We start from the raw sequence: 19,364 nt of genomic DNA on the forward strand, positions 1-19,364 counted from the left end.
GCAGTGGTGATGGATGCGTGGTGAGGTATAAACTGTTGTTAACCAACACCTTCGCAATCAGGTCGACGATGCATCTCCCCGAATGCGTGAGACAAATACTGCTTCCCGTGAATAGAATAGCGCGGCGGAGGATATAGCGGCCGTTTTGAGTCGTTTGCATGGATGGGGTCTTAAAACATTCCATCCATCGAACCTCTCTTTCTCTCGTTCTCTCACTCGGAAACCCTCGACATGTCCCCCTTATCGAGTCCGCTGGAACCAGCCGCTCGAGCCGGCTATTGCAACGGACTGGTCCATAACCCACTCACCCACGCCCAGGTACTTTTCTATCCACTTGTTGGCATCCTTGCCATCGCCGACAGTAACGCGCTCGGTGTTGAAACTAAAGTCGGAATCTGTGTTAGCCCTCCTACTCCTTTCTTTTTTCCCATGTCTCGGAATATTCCCCGTTGCTTTACTTTCCCCGTTGCGCATCGGAAAGTTCACCGCAGAAAGTCGAGCGCCTAGTTCTAAGTGTTGGGGGAGGAGTGGGCGATGGTATGCTACTCACGTCAAACCAGTTGACCGCCTCATACCAGCAAGGATAGTCGAGACTATGAGGGTTTAAATGTTAGTCGCCAGCTCTCAAGTAACTGGTGTATAGAAGAGGCTGGTTGCGTTGCGTACTGAGAACCGCATCTACGGCGTAGTGAGTGAGTCGTCCGAGCTTTCCCCAAAGGCCAAATGTCAGCAAGTTGAGAAACTATTAGGCAGCAAGCACATGCATCAGAGTTCAGCGTCGTCTTAAAAGAAAGCAGGACAAGTTAAAGGGAAATATAAATAGGTAGATAGAGTAGTAACTACCACCGAGGTAAGACGCCTCCTAGTTTCCTCTGTGGAGAACTACTCTGTAAAAAATGTCGCCGCGTGCTGGTAGAGAGGAAAGGAGGTTGCGATGACGGAAAGAGGGGGGAAGCGGTTGCGCGCAGGAAGAACATACCACCATTTTGACGATTATTGAGCTATTGACTAGTAACTTTTGTGTTGCTTCGGTTTGCGAGGGGATATCAGGTATCAAAATAGTGTTGATTGAGAGAATGAGAGGTTTGTGTGTTCGTTGGTGTCACTTTGTTCGGTTTGGGTGTGAGAGGAAGGAGGAAGAAGTATTGTATGAGATTGTATGTATGTAGAAGAGAAGGAAGATCACAAGATGCAGGTGGTTTGTCACAAGATCGGTCAGTTAAGTTACCGGTGCTAACATTCAAATTGAACTTAAACTAACCTCTTAGGTTTAAAGAGAAGGTGTATTTCCGTCTTTGTAGCGCGCTAAACTGTACATCAGACTACATCTTGTAGCTCTTGTAGCCATTATTAGGTCCGCGTGGCGGTGGGCCAGTGGTACCAGCACCTACATTAGCACGTTACAAGGACCCCTTGTCCCCGCACCTGCCTTATGGATGGTACCTTTCGATACATAACAGCCCTGAAAATCTAGAAGCACGGGCCTGGTAGCCACACTTACATAATCCCTATAGGAGGCTGGTAAAACCCCTAACCTACAGTACAGTACTTCAATGTTGTACTAACCTTAGCTAACTTGTACATAACTATCCCGTACTATTTAGTTTAGCCGCCGAAAGAAAGGAGAAACTCCATTTCCAAATCAGTTTAACTATTTGATACTCAAGCTGCGCCATGTTATTATCAGGATCTATCAGGATTTATTCATACATTGGGCCAGCCAAATGAACTGATTAGGCTTTCCCTGGTACTCTTATCCAATGAGATTACCCAAATTCATCGCTCTTAAAAAGGGGAAATACGAAAGCCGTTTTAGATAGGTCCCCAGCTTTGAGAAGGCGGATCGTTCCTTTAAACATCCATGAAAGCATCAACTATTACATCGGTACCGAGTTCTGGAATTTGCTATCCGTCATCCGCCATCCCTATCCATATCCCATTATCTTGGAAGTAATGCCGGTCCGCACAACCAAGCTTTATATCCCCATCCCTATCTCTTAGCCTAGGCATTACTCTACAGATAGTTAAGTCAGATGCAATTACATATAATAACAACTGATCTTGAAGGCGCAAATTCCATGTTCTAAATAATCGAATCGAATTCGCTCCTTAAGGCTTCATCAACTTGTTTCCATAAATTTCTGTATTGATCACCATGAACATGTTGTGTGTCTTCTAGGTCCCGCCTCGTGACACAACAAAGGAGTCTGTATTGTGCCTAACGTAACTTCGATGTCATGTCTTAACCCCTGGGTAAATGGCCCAATCTCAACTAAACCGCCTCAATTCCTACGAAATAGATGTTCACAGGGGTGGGCGAATCCTTTCGCAATGTTACTGCGTGCCTTCGACGCGATGAAGTTTCTTACCCCTATCTCGTTGGTAGAGCAGGCAATGTCAGGGGCTATGGCAGAGGAGCTACTATTGTCAGCAAAACTCCTACAGGTTCCCCTACGTGTATAGGAGGATGGCCTTGTCTTATCCCCCATCGTATTGGAGAACGGCAGACGTTAATACAGTTATGAAACCCCCGTGGGAGATATACTACATACCTAACCATATGGGAGACGTTATAGACTCGCATTCACTCCTTATACCTAAGATCCAATCTCGGACGGCCATTACAGGCAAAGGCTTTTACAGTCAGTCTATGAGGGGTGACTAACTAGCAGCTCAATTTGGGCATGACCTACAAGCTGTCTTGCTATTACATGCCCGAGACAGCGCCTACAAACATAAATGCGACTCTGACAGAGGGGGTGTATCACGAGGCGGAACCTAGAAGACGTAGAATAACATCGTTGTTGCGCGGGGATCTCTCCCAGAGACTATGGAAGCTACATATACACGTAAGTCGTCTTTGTTCCATGTAAACCTCCATGTGCTCCTAGGTAGACCCTTTACAGGGCGAGCTTAATAACTGAGTTACCACACTCCATCTACCTGATCTTTACGATCATGTTCACAAAATCTCGTGCCATGATGGCACTGGAGTCAAGATCTGCCATATAATAGCATATAAACGTGAGTTGGGATGGTTTACAGCAAAGCATCATCGAAATACGGGAGAGTGACAAGTCAGACGTGTACTCAACGTACATTTGTTTATGGGTCCCTGATTGAGATCTGCTTTCTCTGTCAAGTGTCTACCCAGATACCAACTATAGCAAAGATTTATAACTAGATGCATATGTGGTATCCTGTAGCCTTCGGGGAGAAGGGGGGTTTGAAGTCCTAACGCAACAACGACGTTGCTCTGCATCTTCTGAGTCTTGCCTCATGACATCCTCTGGTCCTCCTCTATACGAGTTCCAAGCTAAGTCTCTGTCAGTATACAACAGAAGCTTGTGCTGGATTATGTACAAAGCTTCAGAGAACACACACGTACAGTTAGAGTGCTTCGCATCCTCGCAATAGGTTGAAAAGGTAAGCGTTAGGGGATTACTGTCACTGCACTACTTCTTCCCAGCTTTCACTCTACGTATGACAACGATCACGGAATCCTTTACCAACAGTATCACTCCATCCAAGTAGCGATGAGCAGTGCTGGATCGTCATGATAATAGACTAGGCAGTGACAATGTCTAGTGACTCTAGTCCCCCTCATATTACACCTAGTCACCAGCCCCTTATACGGGCCCGACGCGTGACTCTAAGTTGCCCCTGAGTTTGAGATAAAATGCATAGTTGATATGCATCGTGAAGCACAGAAATTTCACCCTTTATATTTTTTTTTCTTGAGAATGGTAGACGCGCTATAGAGACGCATACATAGGGTTCCCATGTGTTGAAAAGGAACATAGATGAAAACTACCTAGGGTATTAAAGGGGTAGGATTCTACGACTTCGATGGTTCCAAACATTCAATAGCCATCCCGTAACCCTGATAATACGGAGTGCTTTGATACTAGGTACCCTAACACTGGCCTATAAACTTCCACCATGATGCTCATTCACGTTTTTCTTTCGCTGTAGTAGCGCATGCGGGCTAGCAGGCAGCATCGAGGGCTCAGACACGCGGACCCGAACACGGGCTTCGGCCTAGTCACCGGGCCAGCCAATACCGATTCGGTCAGTCTCACCCCGAAGCCTCTGTCACTCCTTGTTGACGGCGAGTGCATCAATGCCAGCCCTGAGATTGTCACCAATCAGTCACCTTTCCACGCCCTTGGATCAGCTACACTGGTAAGCCTTTCGCTGCGCGATGAGAAAAGGGGGTTGCCGATGACTCATCCCTTACGACAAGTTTGGTCTTTGCTTTGCTAGGTACCTAGTTAGTGGTACTTGGCTAACCCAGATTATTGTTAGGGTCTGTCCTGTGATTAGAGATCTTGCGCCGGGTGATAGAAAGTAGGTCATACAGCAACAGCTCAGTGGTTAGATACAAGCCAGGGCTTATAACAGGAGTGATAACTGCATTAACGGCTGCCTTCTATTCTAAATTAGAGAAAAGGGGGTGTGCTGCCTGGCAGCTAGGCAGAGGTCAAGACTGGCTCTCCTTGAGGCTTCTGAAAATTATTGTCTTCAAGGTTCTATTGAAAGCGGTGATGCTTTTCCTGGTGACTAGGTACCGGCCCCCTGGATGAGTATGCGCGATTATAATTCAACAGATATTATAATTAAGAGATAGGTAAATATGAAAAAGGGGTATATTGATGATGAAATTCGCTACGTAAGTTCGTTCAATAAGAACAATAGCTGAAACATATAATGCCCGGTCTCTCCTTTTCTCGCTTCGATCCAATAGGAATGCCCGATTTGTGCCCTGGGCACACTAGCAGCATTCGTAAAACATTTCCATGAGCTGAGGGCCAGCCGTTATAAGTTCGTTAATTGCCTAAACCCCAAAAAGGACAAGCCCTTTTGTGCCCTGCCCCCCTTACAATGACGAAGGGGCAAACAACCCCCAAAACTTGACTTTTATTTTGGTTCTTGATGTCAAGTATAAATCCGACTTCCACCTTGGGGACATCGGTGTCGTCATGTGGCGACTGGCCGTCATAATTTCTGAGACTTTCGGCTGGCCCTGTCAATCTCATCTATGACGACCTATACGGAGGGCGACATTGGCCCAATGAAGCCGACGCTAAGGATTTCTAACCTTCAACGGGTTATAGCGAGCAACCAAAAAGTAGCAAAATAGGGTATATATTCATGATGCTCTTTCAAAGATAGACGTAAACAAGACTCTCTTTTCCCAAGCTCATAACAGATCGACCGATCGGGTATCTTAGATAACCTAAGCACGTCAGGTACATTAATCGACGGCTGGCTAATGGTAAAGGTAGGTATTAATAACACCGCACGGGATTAGCTCAAAGGGTTGGGTAACCTTCTAGGCCCGGCCTAACCTAGCCAACTCTCCACCACGGACCGGTAAGCCAACGCTGCCGCCCCTGGCAACCGGCAGTACATATGGGTTGTAGCGGCGGTAGCATTTCGTCATCATCGCCGTCTGGCCAGGATCGGCAACCTGGTCGAACTAAACGCGAGCACTAAGATCAAAAATGTGATTAGGAGAAAGGAAAAAGAGAAGAGAAAGAAAAAGAGAAAAACAAAAATCATTTAGATTAGATTAGATTCGTGATCGTATCGTGTGTACGGCGTATGTGTGTGTGTTTCTAAATTAAATGATTGGTTGAATCTCTCTGATTCTGATTTCGAAAATTAAATTGCGCGGAAAATAATAAAATAAAATGATTTTTGGGAGTTTGGGGCAAACGAAGGGAGTGAGTGGCTGGCTGGCTGGCTGGCTGGCTGGGCTGGGCTGTTCTTTTTCTTTTTAAAATTTCCTTCCCTTTTCCTCCATTATCCTATTCCATCCCTCCCTTTTTTTTTTCTTTCTCTTTTATCCTTCGTATTCTTTTTTTCCCCCTTCTTCTTTCGGTGTAGAAAAAGTTGGGTGGGGTTAGTGCGCTCTTGAGTTGATCATTGTCTCCTTACAAGCGTCGTGATTGAATGAATGAAAATGTGAGATTGGGGTCGGGTGGACTCATGCTAAGCTGAGCATGACAAGTTCTGATTCCTCGAGATGAATTATTATTGGGATTATTGGGATTAATGGGATTATTGGGGGGGCTGTGGAAATTCTGGCGGGCATAGCGATGCGTCAGTGGCAGAAGTGGAAGAAAGAGGAATTATCGTGATTGGTGAGATTTTGGTAAAGATGCAGGTGAATTAGCCTCAATTATCACCAATCGTTTGCATCAATCACACTTAAACTCCCTAGAATCGTTGGTCCAAAATGACGACTCATTCATCATTGGTCTCCTTCTCTTATGGCATCTTTTATACTCTTCACTGATAGGCAGAGAGCTGGGTTCAAAACATAAACATCCTTCCTGCCCTTGTAACTGTCCTTGTGACATTTCCGGTCTGGTGCAGGGAGGGGTCACACAGGGGGTGAGGCTTTATCCAATAGTGTGGCCAGGTGATGAATACTGTTGCGGATGCCTGTGGGTAAGCCTGGGATAGATGGAGTCTATGGACTACTATGGAGAGTCTACTACATAATATGGAGTCTTATGGCACGACCCATCTCCCGTTTTCCTGCAGGCTGTAGCTCTCAGACTCCCCCATAAACCTCTGGTAATTGATGGCAGGAAAGGTCGGAAACAAATAGAAAAGGACCCAGATTTCCCAGATTTGACCTACACTTTGCATTCGCAAATTACTTTACTGGAAATTACTATCCAGCTATATCCAAGCCTATTATCCAAGCCTACTATCCAAGCTATTCCTTCTATTATTCTTCTATCTGATCTGTCCAAGACTCTACCTTGGTAGTTATACCTTACCCTTCCATGAAATACTGATAGACACTCAAATCTTAGCCTCTACCTAATATTACTACCTATTCTCTCACCTTACCTTACCTTTACCTCGTGTTTACTTAGTAGTAATCTTGTAATATATCCACATTATCTGACAATATTCCGAGATAAGCTAGAGCCATCCATCATGCACCCATCGGCTTCTACACATGACTACTATGCCATCCTCGGTGTCGGGAGGAGAGCGGACGCCGAGAGCATCAAGGCAGCATGGAGGCACCTGGCGAGGGTCAAACACCCGGACAAGAACCCCGGGAACCCGAAAGCGACAGCAGAGTTCCAACTGGTTCGTTCACCGCTCACCATTCACCGCTCACCGTTTCACACACCTACCATTTTTTTTTTCATGAGATATGTTTTTTTTTCAACTTACTTACGCATCATGGCAGTTACAATCAGCTTACTCCACGCTGAGCAACCCAGAGCGACGGAGGCAATACGATGAGCTTCGCTTCGCGTACTCCTTCGAGAAGAAGAAGAAGCAGGCCAGCAGCAACAGCAACACAGAACGCAGCAGCAGCCGTCGCGCATCGTCAACGCCGCAGCCCGCATCATCATCACCACCCCACCCATCTAGTGGCCGAGCGCCCAAGGGACCCGGGAGCCACGCGTTGAAAGCGCGGCTGGAGCGCCTGCGCGCGATGAAGGCCGCGCACGAGGCGGAGATCACGAAAGCGCGGCTGCGGATGAGCTCGATGGACTGGGAGACGAACCACGGCCGCGAGGACGACGTGTCCGACACCGAGTCCGGGGTGTCGACCGCCACCGCCTCGTCAACCTCGTCATCTGGCGCAGGAGCCTCCGCGCCGCGCCGACGGGACCACCACCGCAGCCACATAGACAACCGCAGCTGGTGGGAGAAGCTCGTGGCGACCGTGGTCTCCGGTGGCCAGGAAGAGGAAGACGACGAAGAAGACGAGGATGAGCACTTAGACTACGATGATAGCCAGCGGAAGGCAGCAGCATCAGCAGCAGCAGCAGACCAGCAGCGGAGAAGAGTGAACTGGGAGTCCGCGCGGCAGCACACGAAGGTGGAGCAGTCGATGCGGCAGTGGGAGCTGATCCGCTCGCTCGAGGTCGACCTGAGCCTGATCACGCGCGAGATCCGCAACGTGGTGCAGCAGGAAGCCGAGGAGCAAGAAAAAGCCGAGCTGGCTGCTGCAAAGCAGAAGGCGAAGCTGGAGAGGCAGCGGCGGCGCGAGCAGGAGCGCAGACAAGGGACGACGAGGGCTTGGTAAAGAAAGAAAGAAAGAGAGAAAGAGAGAGAAAGAAACTGAGGGTTGAAATGCAGAAATGCTGGAAACTGGGGGCTTTTCTCTTCTTAAGTTTTATCGTTTTACAGCTTGCGTGTGTGTGTCCTTTCTACTCCCTCTTCTGGTTGGTTTAACTAGACGTTTGACTGGGTTTAAAGCGTCAGGCGTCAAGGGGGGGAAAGGGTCGGTTCCTCGAAGGACAAATCCATGGGTCGTTATGGCTTGGGGCTGGTTCTTTTTAATGAAGCTGGGACCATCATTTCAGGACGATACCAAAAAATGGCTGGGCATAGTTATGGCGGAGATGTTGGGACAGTGTATCATGTATCATGTAAGTCGTGTCTCATACGGAGACTGGGCAGGCAGGCAGGCAGGGAGGCAAGGCATGGCAGGTTACTTATGGGTGATGAATGGCCTATGTAGTTATGTATGTAATTGTTTAATAGATAGTGTAGTGTAGATGTAATGACTGATATCTCCTGATGCATTTTATTTTCTTAGATAAACCAAGTTGATGTGAATGATGTGTGTATGTATGACCGATGCAACCAAACGCCCTTCTAATGCAGGCCATGCATTTTTATTTCTATCTCCCAAACCTATCATCTTCTTTCTATAGATTCTATAGATTCTTAATAGGAAACCGCGTTCTCAATCGCTCTCCATACCTGAACATGACAATTGCTACCGGAAACAGCGCGACAGCAACAAATCCCAGCAAACTGTTGCCCCAGCCGATGCCCAGTTTTTCGTACATCGGCAAGCCCGCCAACGGGAGCAGAGCACCTGCCAGAGACCGGACAACGGTGTTGGATGCAATGGCCGACGCCGCGTAGATCGTAAAGGTATCCACCAAGTAAAGCTGCACCGTCAAGAAGACAATGATGTTCCCCATGCCCACGACAGCCGTCCCAATGATCGGCGCGATCCAGTGCACCCGGAACGAGGCCGTCCACCCGTAGATGAACAACCCGGCCGGGATCAAGAGGGCCCCGACCGGAAGCAGCACCAGCCGGTACTCAGGCTTCATGTCTGGCTTGACGCCGCCGCTTGCCTCGGCTATCGCATCAGCCTCCGCCGATTTCCGCTTCATGTACTTGTCAGACGTCGAGCTGAAGATTAGAATGCCGAATATAGAGCCCACGCCCAGCCCGAGAAACGCCAGGCCGACCATACTCGTCGAGAAGCCGTAGTACTGCTGGAACACCTCCGTGATCGTCGTGAACATGAGGTACAGGTACCCGTACGTGACCGCCACGTAAACCGCCGCAATCGCCACGATGGGCGAGAGGAACAGCATGCGAAACGGGCGGACGATGCCGCGCTTGAAGTAATCCCTGGGCGACAGCCCGGCGTCGAGCTTCGACCGCAGCATATTGTTACCCGTCTCCCGGCGCAGCCTCGCCGCCTTCCGCTCCAGGAGCACCGGCGCGTAGCTCTCCTTCAGCGTGAACAGCATGAGCACGAGCAGCACGCCGCCCACGATCGCCAGCAGCCAAAACGCCCACCTCCACCCCTCGGCCGCGGTCAAGAACCCTCCCGCGACCGGCCCCACGATCGGGCCTAGCAGGGGCCCGATGCTGAAAATCGCAATCGCGATCCCGCGCTTCTCCTGCGTGATCATGTCGGCGATGGTGCCGCTGCCGTTGGAGATGGCGACGGAGCCGAAGACGCCGGACAGGAAGCGGAAGACGATGAGGGCGTCGAGCGTGGGGGAGAGCGCGCAGGCGACGGAGAAGGCGACGAAGCCGACGTTGGCGATGTGGTAGAGCATGAGGCGGCCGTAGATCTCGGAGAGCGGGGCGAAGAGCAGCGGGCCGGCGGCGAAGCCCAGGATGTACACCGACACCACGAAGGAGGCAATCTCGAGGGAGGTGGAGGAGAACTCGGCCATGGCTTGGGGGACGCCGGGGGCGAAGAGGGCTGGAGGGGGAGTTAGCTCTGTATACACTATTCCTCACGCCTTATAAACCTTGAAGGTATGAGAGGTGAGGTGAGGTGAGGTGAGGCAAAACATAAAACTCACATGAAGCCAAAGGCGAGACAAAGGTCATGGCACTGATGAACCCGCAGTTCATAACTTTCCGCCATGTCGGCCAGTTGTACGGATTCTCCTCGTCGTCGGGGCCATCCCACCAGACGACATTGAGACCCGAATCGGCATCATCGTCGCCGTCCTCTTCGCCGCTAGAACGCCCAGCCGCCGCTGGTAGTGGTACCCGCCCTTTCTCCACATCGTGATTTCCATTTCCTCTAACACCCCCCCTCTTACTACTACTAGCGATGGAGTTCCTCCTGCGCTCCGCTATAGACCGCTGGCGTCTGAGCTCCTCCTCCTCGGTGAGCACGAACCCCTCGCTGCTGGGGATGTCTGCGTCGTGTCCCTCGTCAATGGCCTGGCTGATCTTCCGGCGGAGCTCGAGCTGCGGGTCCAGTGGTGATGATGTGTTGTCATTTGGGCGTTCGCTGTCCGAATGCGTGCCAGCAGCTGTTGATGTTGTGCTTGGCGTCATTGCCTCTCTTCCCTCTTCTCCTTACTAAACTAGCTTCTTTCCTATGATGGCTTGGTGTTTTTAATTGACTCTTGCTATGCCACCCACACCTTTCCAAGAAAAAAAAACTATGGAAGATAGTCCAATAAGCTTGTGCGCTACGAGGGGAAGAAATAGAAAAAAAAGCTTGCCTGTTCTTAGCTTCTTGCGGGGAGATCTGGAGATCATGGGGATCCTAGGCGAGTCGATGGTGGCTGGAATGGATGGATCGCCCCGCGTCGCGCTATGTGTCGAATATCGATGCTCTAATGAGAAAGGGGGTCGTGAACCTTTCTCGATCCAGTTACCTTAGTCCGGGGGGGGAGGGGCGTTGCGTAGTTTGAACCTCTGATTACAAGATGTCGTTCGTATACCTAGGTACTGGGAATTCTACATCGTAAGATTGAGAGAAAGAGAAAGGAAAAGGTTGATAAAAGAAAGAAAGAATATTTGAAAATGGAAAGAGAGAGAAACAGTCACAGGGATAATTACACGGAGCCCACTTGTACAATACCTACTCGCCTTGAATCGCGAAGTCGCATATTTGCCGTAGCAACATTCGATTGGCCCATGTGGTGTGAAGGTCAGGGGAGGGCGCCGGCATTAGAGCTTATACGCTTATACTCTCCGAATGCGAATTTGACCTGAGCCAGGATAGCCCCCAAACGAAAATAGAGAGAGAGATATAATATACTAAGCCGACTATGCGGCCGCTACTATGTATAGTCCTGTATGTACTTGTATACCTACGTACGACGTACGTAGTTGCTTAACGACTCTTTACCGTGATGTTCCAGCTACTCGGACAAAGAACATTAGGCTATGATACAGCTTGTATGTATGATTGATATGCATACCTACTACATATGTAACAGTAGCGTTTTGGATACTACATACCCTCGGTAGACCTCAACTACCCTGCCCAGTGCCCATCACTTCGTAGGCACCAATTAGAATCTATCATATAACGAAGTACCTACACGGGTACCTAGACAAGGCGGTGCCTCGGACGCTTCGATATGCCCGATGCTCCAGCAGTCGCTACATAGTGTAGTGAGATGTTATAGAAAAAAGATTGTTTGTTCAGCAAAAGAATACGGATATTAAGCCGGCGCTACAGTTGAGTCCATATTGTGTAACTACCCGTTAATCTGTAGTGCACCTACATCCTACATCCTACATCCTATATATGTACAATATAGTTATGCAGTAGACGTCCAACTGCTTCCTTAGTCGCCGGATTGAGGATGGGTAAGGTCAAGTAAAAAGGTCGATGCCAATTCCCGATCTTATGCGGCACAGCCAAAAGTGCCGATCTACACAGGCATAGTTACATAGATATTGGCCTTCTTTTCTTTCTTCTACCACACTAATACTATGCAATAAAAGCTTACATTAATACCAACCAGCCCTATTAGGATGCTTGTATATAATATGTAGCGTGTTTGACTACCTATTGAGCTGCTGTGTAGAAACGTACCAGTCTGGTAATAATATCCGCCATCAGTGAATGAGACTCATTATGAGAGAGCAAGGTTGATTAACCTAGGTTAGAAAAAGCAGCTGCTCATTTGGGATAGCATGATAAATCGATGGATTTGCAAAAGACCCATTATATCGTATCGATCCTTGGCGACTCCACTGTCCGCTTAACTGCTCAGCTTTGCTTAACCTAGGCAGACAGGCTAGGAGCTAGACATGGACAGGTCACTTATGCAAGATATTATACATGTATGCTACGTGCCGTGTATGTATGTATGTATGTATGTACGAGCTCCAAGCAACCTCAAACCTGCATAAATCGGAACCAAATCGCACATCCGATTTGTTTTGCATCGCTGCATTGTAGCAAACATTGGAGACATTTAAAAAAGAAAAAAGCTTGTATGTCCCGCCCGCTGGGGGGGTCATCGTGTTCTTGACCAATGCATTCAGCGCGGTATTATGTCACTCCCTTCACTAGTCAACGCAGTATTTAGGAGCTGCCCTGCCGTGATACCACGAGCATGGTCATTCGACTGTCACCGCCGAACATTACCGGCCCTCAAATCAAGCATTCCCACGATTCCTGGAGGTCGTCTCACCGGATCAGACGTCAGAGCATTCCGAATACCTGGTGTGCTGTGCCGTAACGCGTAGTAAGTAGTAAGTCGTCTTACGCCCTGGCCTTGATCCTTTGTGTTGGTAAGGAAGTATGTGAGTATGTGGGATTATACCTAGGGATTCATCAGCAGTATCCTGTTTTTGGCAGCTTCAGCTTGTGACAATCCGTCTGTGCTGATTCATCGAAGTACCTAGGGTAGGGGTATCCAATAGGATGGACGGCCATCAACTTCTTGAATAGGCACATCTTACGAGGTTCGATGGATCTTGGAAATCTCCACTGATCTGTAGTCGTGCCACTTACATAGTTGTCGCGATCGTGAACCGTAAAGAAGATATTGTAGGCTCGATTCGCATTACAGATAGATGATGAATAAGCAAAGACGAACAAAGGTGAAATCATTCCCTTGGCCAAGTTGAACTCGATGTCAAGAGCAGCATTGCGATAGTAGACAGTATCTTTTATGATGGACCCCTCAAATATAAACTCAACCACTTAAACGCCATATTTCTTGGTGTCCATCTTGTCATATCATACCAACCAGTAAGCAAACAACCCAGATATGGAGCATACTATACATACCTAGCACCGGCACTGTAACTTGGCATTCTAGCTGTGTTAGAGTGCGTGCTAAAAGCAACGATGTTTATATGCTTACCTAGGTATACACGGACTTTGAAAACCATGATACCCTTGCCGCGGCAATATCATAATAAAACTATGTATCACGAGTAAAACCTCCAACTCTAGAAGCAAACCCCAAAAGGAGATACAACCCCAGTTCACTACCTCTCACTGCCGATGTTGCCATCAAGACTGCTACCGCAGAAGTTGCACCACGACAAAACTCCCTCCTCAGCTACCACTGCGGAGAAAAGGGGGGGTTGCTGTCGGCTAAACCAATATATGCTAGGTAGGTATGTACTTGACCGACTAAACTACATACAAACTACGACATGGTGCGCTTGGGCTTAAGGGGGAGGGGGCCGGGAATAACTAACTGGCAGAAGCTTTGAACTTGAAGCCCAGCAGCAATGACATTTTAGGACGCCACTGAAGGGTTGAGATATGATATATCCAAAAACCCTGAGTGAATCATTTACGCGAAGGAAAAAAAAAGAAAGGGGTTATTTATCGACAAACACTACACTGAGTAGCTACGAGCATCGCAAACTACACATTAATAACTGAAACCTTTATAGAACAATCGTTGTTAGAGTTTCTCTATGGACTACCTAGCATTGTTGTTTATATTGAACAGGACCATTCAACGCCGGTATAGAAAGCCAGTAAGCAAGCATTCAGCTGTTAGTGCAAATCAGCCCATCCATTTCAATCCTGAATAGAACATATAAAATATGTTCTAGACCCGACTATACATATCTACCAATCCACAGAATGGTCTACAGCTCCAGTTGAACCTGTGGCATTATGCTCATCCTCTTCATCATTTTCCGTAGGTGTCTGTGCTCTCCCCTCACACTCAGCGAGGAAATCATAAGTTTCCCTTAGGACACCAAATCTTCTGCCGTTAAGAAGATCAAGAGCAGTGCATAGGTGAGAGTCGACGAGTGCGGCATTCGCGCCGCGACTCACAAGAAGCTCGACTGTATCATGGAGAATAGCGCGGGACCCATTATACTCGGCGCAAATGGTATGAAGGGCGGTACGGCCGTCCCGATCCTGATGGTTGATATTGCCGCCACTCACCAGAACCTTGGTGATAAAGTCGTCGATGATACTTGAGTCAGCTGGTGGGCATTTTGCCATGATGTGAAGTGGCGTGCGGCCACGATTGTCTTCGGCGTTAATATTGGCGCCAACTTCAAGAAGAAGATTGATTACTTTTTCATAACGCTGACTGTGTCGGCAAATAGTATGGAGAGGGGCCCTTCTCCATGGAATACATATCAGATTTGGGTTCGCGCCGCTTTTGATCAAGGCTCGGATAAATCTGATGGCGTATGGAATGATGATTTCGGCATATAGACTTTCCCGTTGATTGGAAACCACAGGCTCCCGGACGCGCAAGAAGAATGGGTCGGGATCGTACTCTGTCAAGTGAGTAACGATTTGGCAAATGGGCCTATGGTGAGTGAAAGATTCTGTGGCATTGGGATTTGTGCCGTGCTTAAGCAGCACCTTAACTTTGCGAAGCCGGACCTTTAGAAGTTTTTCGAAGCAGTCCTTGAAGGTTTGAAAATCTACCAGCTGATCTAGCGACGTTTGGGGTGGGCCAAAGTGTAGCTGACTATGTAGAGACATCAAATCTCCATAGGGAATGGAGAAAAGCCGGCCATTGCCGTTAGGACTAGGATCAAGCTCGTTGTATAGTGGACTTAGATTCATATTAGCACCATGGGTCTTGAGCAGGCCAAGGCATTTGTCCAAATCCGCCTCCTCTTGGAGATAGTGAACTGCCCAATTGACGGGATACCACCGTCGCGAATATCTTTCGATCGGTGAGGGATCCGGTGTGTTGACATCGGCGCCACGACGAAGAAGTACGTCCAGTACATCAAAAGATCTTAGTCGAATAGCAGCTGTGATCGGGCTTAGAGGAGTCTTGCAGGTGTGCTTCAAACCGTCAATCTTTATTGAATGCTGTTTCTGAAACACATAGTTGACTAATAGCTGGCTGTGGCTGAGTACACGGTTCAGGACGTGGACATTGTTTTTGGTGCATGCCCACAGGAGGGCATAGTGATCCTCAGCGGCGTCTTGTTCCAGCATGAAAGTGCACAGAAACGTGGAAAATCCACGACATGTGCGAGCAAGATTGGCTCGATCTTTCTGAGATAAGTACTTGGCGACTTGCAATACCGTTTCGACAGGCACTTTGTTGATGCCTTCAGTGATACTGAGTGTGGAAGACATCTGAAGGGCCAGTCGGGCGACTTGCGATCCACCAAACCGATGTTCCGATATAGTTTCTTGTCGGGAGAGCTGTCGACGGTAAAGGGAAAGGATGTGACGATGAATATCGACGTTCGAGGTCGCGGGGGAATTTGATGTTGATGCCATATTGTAGTGCTGTAGTGTTGTAGTCAAGAGTGTGTAGGGAGTCCCGTATATGTCGTAGAGAAATGTTGAAGGGAATGGCAAGATCGATGTGAAAGGTGATCGATGTGTGGGAGAATGTGTGTAATGGTACGCCGTTAGTGATACTAACGTTTCTCTAACTATGCAATAATGCAATAACGAAAGGATATAACGACCAGAAGTCACAGAATTAACTGCGAATGCTCTGGTTTATTTCGTTAGTAAATTGGGTTCAAGGTTACCTTTGGTTGTGGGGAGGAAAAGAAATTTAAAAATAAAAATAAACGCCTAAAGAATTAGATTAAATAGTGGGAGAGACGCGGGAAAGACTACAAGATCGCACTTGCCACATCGAACGGCGTAAACGAGTACCAAAAGATGGCAACTACGTATCGTAACTTCACAACGCGACTTGTTTGCGAACTCGAATGGAAGGTACGCTAAGGGGGGGACTGGGCCGGAGCCTCAGGTTCTAGGGCCTCAGTCTTGAATACTTCCACAGTACATAGCTACCAGGTAAAATGTAAGTACATACGTATGTACCTGACAATGTCGATAAGATGACACTATATTCAGGTAAGTTGTATGAGTATTTCTGTATTTCAAGTTGTTTGATATCACACCCCCCTACTTGACGTCCTCCCCCCTTTTCCTTATAAAACCAAATCATCCCATGTCATAATGCCTCTTTGTTTGTAGCAGCACCTTTATTATATCAAGGTGTATGAGCTTAATAGAGCAAGAGGTGAACTTCATATCTGGAATATCAACTTTGTGAACCAATATTTCACTACTACTTGGCCGAGTGGCATTAGAAGATCAACGTTGACACGATTCTTGAATGATCTTTTGGGCACCTAGGTATGTATATCCAGTTACTAGCTGAAGTCCATTAGAAGACAAAGGTCTCCTAGCTCAAGTATATCAATCTATATCGCAGAGGATTGTCCTTACTTGGATTACCTGTAGTTATTCCTCAGTTTCGATCTGATACGTTAGCGAAGTACACATCATGAGGCTCAGCGTGATGCATGTAGTCATCGGTACATAAGTAGCTGTACCTAGCACGAGCCTAAACCTTAACCCCAGCTAGCGTCACTACACTAAATCAAGGTATGTAGTACTTAAGTACCTACACATGTTCCAAGTTATTAGCACCTACCGTAATTTTACATGTGGTGAGCAACATCGAACGTGCCTGAGAAAAAACGCCAGGCGCACGTGATCAGACTAGGACGAATAGGAAAAACGACAGGGGTGAAGTATCGAGTTTAAAGTGGAGCAACAACGTCACTCTCACAAGTTAAACCAAAGCAGCTCAAAGTGTTGTACTATGTAGTATGTACCAACCGAGTTTGTTGGGAGAACGGAGAGCCGCCAATCCAGTGAGCTTTTTGCTGGTAATAAAACCCCCTACTACTACCCGTTATATAATACATAAGCTTATCTTGAGGCCTTCTGTCTTAGGAAGCTACCTACTTAGATATCTCTACCTAACCTACCTAACCTACCTACCCTCTACAGGTTCTCTTTCGCTCTCACCACAATACACCTACCTACATGTAGGTACCTATCCTTACTATTGACGGAAAAAAAATATCACCAACCAGCTACATATACTAATCACCAGCTTAATAGGAAGGCAATAATGAAAAAGCAGACTCTCATCAACCCTTGTGATTTCTTACTTAGTCTAGCTACTAGGTAGCCAAGTACCCAACCTAAGACACTGAAGCGACTATACTTTATATCGACTGCAACGCTTTCTGCTATTCGTCTATTGATTTTACTATCTATTAACCGTTGCTATATAGAGTAGAATAGAACAGAAGAAAAACAGACAAGAGAGGTGGTAAACGGTCCGGGATATCCTATCGCAACTTGTCTCCGGCTTGCCAAAGGTCGTAATAACGGCCCGTCATGATTGGTACCTCGTTACCAGAGTACATCTTCATCCGTATATGCATATTCTTGCTGCAGTATACCACGCCACTCTGCATAGCATGTCTGGTCCTCTTGGCAATGTTCCACGGCTTCTGGGCAGCCGTGTCCGGTCCCATTGGTATAACGCTGGTGACCTACTGCTTGGTTGATACGCTGTACACCATTCTCATCTATATACCGCACAATCGGCGCTTAACAGAGGAGGCAAAGCACCCGCCGTCACTGGCACGTGAGGATCGCCGCGCCCTATTCCGGCGCTGCTTTGAGAATGTGCCTGACGTCCGACGCTACCTGCAGATGTGGTTCCTTGGCGCTGATGAATCAGAAATGCGGAGAGATAATGTGCGCGACTTCGTCCTTTGGGCCTTCTTCGATCTGTGGCCTGGTCAGGAGTCCAAAGAGGACGCGGCGGAGCTGGACGAGTACATCGACAACATCGAAAACCGTCTAGGGCGCAGATTGGAGCCTGGGAGAGGAAAGGCAGAGAGTTTGCGGTTAACGCTGGACGAAGTGGAAACCCGATACAGGAGTGTAGTGTGGTATTTGATTGTTGGCTTGGTCGACTTTGTGTCACATTGCCGACTAGCGTGGAATGGGTTTCATTACCATGCCCAGCAGTCGTCGACGATTTTGTCTGTCATCCCTCCACGGTTGCAGAATTCCATCACCCAAAAGTCTTCTGTGTCGGAGGGACTTAGCTATTGGTACCGCCCACACACGGCCACTGACAAGCTTCCCATCGTGTTCCTCCACGGTATCGGCATCGGTCTCTACACATACGTCTCATTTCTCTCACGGTTAAATTCGGAGCCATGGAAGAAAGATGGGGAGGGTGATATTGGTATTATTGCCCTCGAGATCCTCCCTGTCTCCTTTCGACTCACTGAGGCGCCATTGACCAAACACGAGTTCTTAAAGCAAATTACTACAATCTTGAATGCGCACGGGTGGGACAAATTTGTGCTGGTATCCCATTCGTATGGAACCGCACTGACAACCCACATGCTGCGTTCGGAAAGCCTTGCCCATCGGGTTGCGTCAGTAGTACTTGTCGATCCAGTGACCCTTTTGTTGCATCTACCAGACGTAGCACATAACTTTACGCGGCGGAGACCAACGAAAGCCAATGAATGGCAGCTATGGTACTTTGCGAGCATGGATCCTGGGGTAGCGCATTGCTTAGGGCGGCATTTCTTCTGGAAAGACAACATTGTGTGGAAGGAAGAGCTACTGGGAGTGGACAGAAGTTCATCTGCAGATATGGTTGGTACGCATAATAAAGGGGCGAAACCATTGCGAAAGGTGGCGGTATGTCTCGCCGAACGAGATTTGATTGTTGATACAAAGACCGTCGCCCAATACCTGGTTGCTGATGGTGATGGATGGATGGTCCCTGACTCTGCAGAAGGAAGCAACGCCAGCGAGAAGGGGTGGGCTATGGAACAGAACAGAGGGGGTAGGGGCTACCTCACACGTGACGGTATTGAGCTGCTTTGGCTTGGGGGATTGGACCACGGGCAGGCATTTGATTCCGTCCATAACCAGGATCGACTTTGCGCTGTCGTACGGAGCTACTGCACATACTAGATGTACATACATCCACTGGCATTGCCGTCGGTTCTTCTGCTGGTACTTAGCAGGTATGATACCAGCTTCC

General features: G+C 48.1%; 5 protein-coding genes across 5 annotated transcripts; 2 read left to right on the forward strand and 3 right to left on the reverse strand.

Moving 5' to 3' along the window:
• Positions 1 to 61: 61 nt before the first annotated feature.
• GGS25DRAFT_507977 (DUF1748-domain-containing protein) lies at positions 62 to 1,289 on the reverse strand. Its single transcript, XM_049262432.1, has 4 exons — positions 980 to 1,289; positions 667 to 742; positions 551 to 593; positions 62 to 382 (listed from the first exon to the last, which is right to left on the reverse strand). The coding sequence occupies exons 1-4, from the start codon at positions 983 to 985 to the stop codon at positions 241 to 243; spliced, it is 267 nt and encodes an 88-aa protein (XP_049113271.1). The 5' UTR covers positions 986 to 1,289; the 3' UTR covers positions 62 to 240.
• Positions 1,290 to 6,960: 5,671 nt separating this feature from the next.
• GGS25DRAFT_525655 (uncharacterized protein) lies at positions 6,961 to 8,071 on the forward strand (the record flags this gene model as incomplete). The annotated part of the gene is made up of 2 exons (XM_049264832.1): positions 6,961 to 7,119; positions 7,223 to 8,071. 2 exons carry the CDS (start codon positions 6,961 to 6,963, stop codon positions 8,069 to 8,071), a joined length of 1,008 nt encoding a protein of 335 aa, XP_049113272.1.
• A 637-nt stretch (positions 8,072 to 8,708) lies between these two features.
• Positions 8,709 to 10,599, reverse strand: GGS25DRAFT_525656 (bicyclomycin resistance protein; the record flags this gene model as incomplete). Its single annotated transcript, XM_049264833.1, has 2 exons — positions 8,709 to 10,009; positions 10,113 to 10,599. The coding sequence occupies 2 exons, from the start codon at positions 10,597 to 10,599 to the stop codon at positions 8,709 to 8,711; spliced, it is 1,788 nt and encodes a 595-aa protein (XP_049113273.1).
• A 2,812-nt stretch (positions 10,600 to 13,411) lies between these two features.
• Positions 13,412 to 15,904, reverse strand: GGS25DRAFT_458481 (ankyrin repeat-containing domain protein). Its single transcript, XM_049258914.1, has one exon. The coding sequence runs from the start codon at positions 15,743 to 15,745 to the stop codon at positions 14,105 to 14,107; it is 1,641 nt and encodes a 546-aa protein (XP_049113274.1). The 5' UTR covers positions 15,746 to 15,904; the 3' UTR covers positions 13,412 to 14,104.
• Positions 15,905 to 17,430: 1,526 nt separating this feature from the next.
• Positions 17,431 to 19,362, forward strand: GGS25DRAFT_458665 (uncharacterized protein). The gene has a single exon (XM_049258915.1). It carries the CDS (start codon positions 17,684 to 17,686, stop codon positions 19,292 to 19,294), a length of 1,611 nt encoding a protein of 536 aa, XP_049113275.1. The 5' UTR covers positions 17,431 to 17,683; the 3' UTR covers positions 19,295 to 19,362.
• Positions 19,363 to 19,364: the final 2 nt, after the last annotated feature.

Source organism: Hypoxylon fragiforme, assembly GCF_022984875.1.
Source record: "Hypoxylon fragiforme strain CBS 206.31 chromosome Unknown GGS25scaffold_9, whole genome shotgun sequence".
Lineage (NCBI taxonomy): Eukaryota > Fungi > Ascomycota > Sordariomycetes > Xylariales > Hypoxylaceae > Hypoxylon > Hypoxylon fragiforme.

Bases quoted from the DNA above. Each gene is read 5' to 3' on its own strand.
- GGS25DRAFT_507977 (XM_049262432.1), bottom strand. The intron at 594-666 runs GTACGCAACGCA...AAACCCTCATAG, and splicing joins CGCCGTAGATGCGGTTCTCA to TCTCGACTATCCTTGCTGGT. The intron at 383-550 runs GTGAGTAGCATA...TTCCGACTTTAG, and splicing joins AGGCGGTCAACTGGTTTGAC to TTTCAACACCGAGCGCGTTA.
- GGS25DRAFT_458481 (XM_049258914.1), bottom strand. From the start codon at position 15,745: ATGGCATCAACATCAAATTCCCCCGCGACCTCGAACGTCGATATTCAT.
- GGS25DRAFT_458665 (XM_049258915.1), top strand. From the start codon at position 17,684: ATGATTGGTACCTCGTTACCAGAGTACATCTTCATCCGTATATGCATA.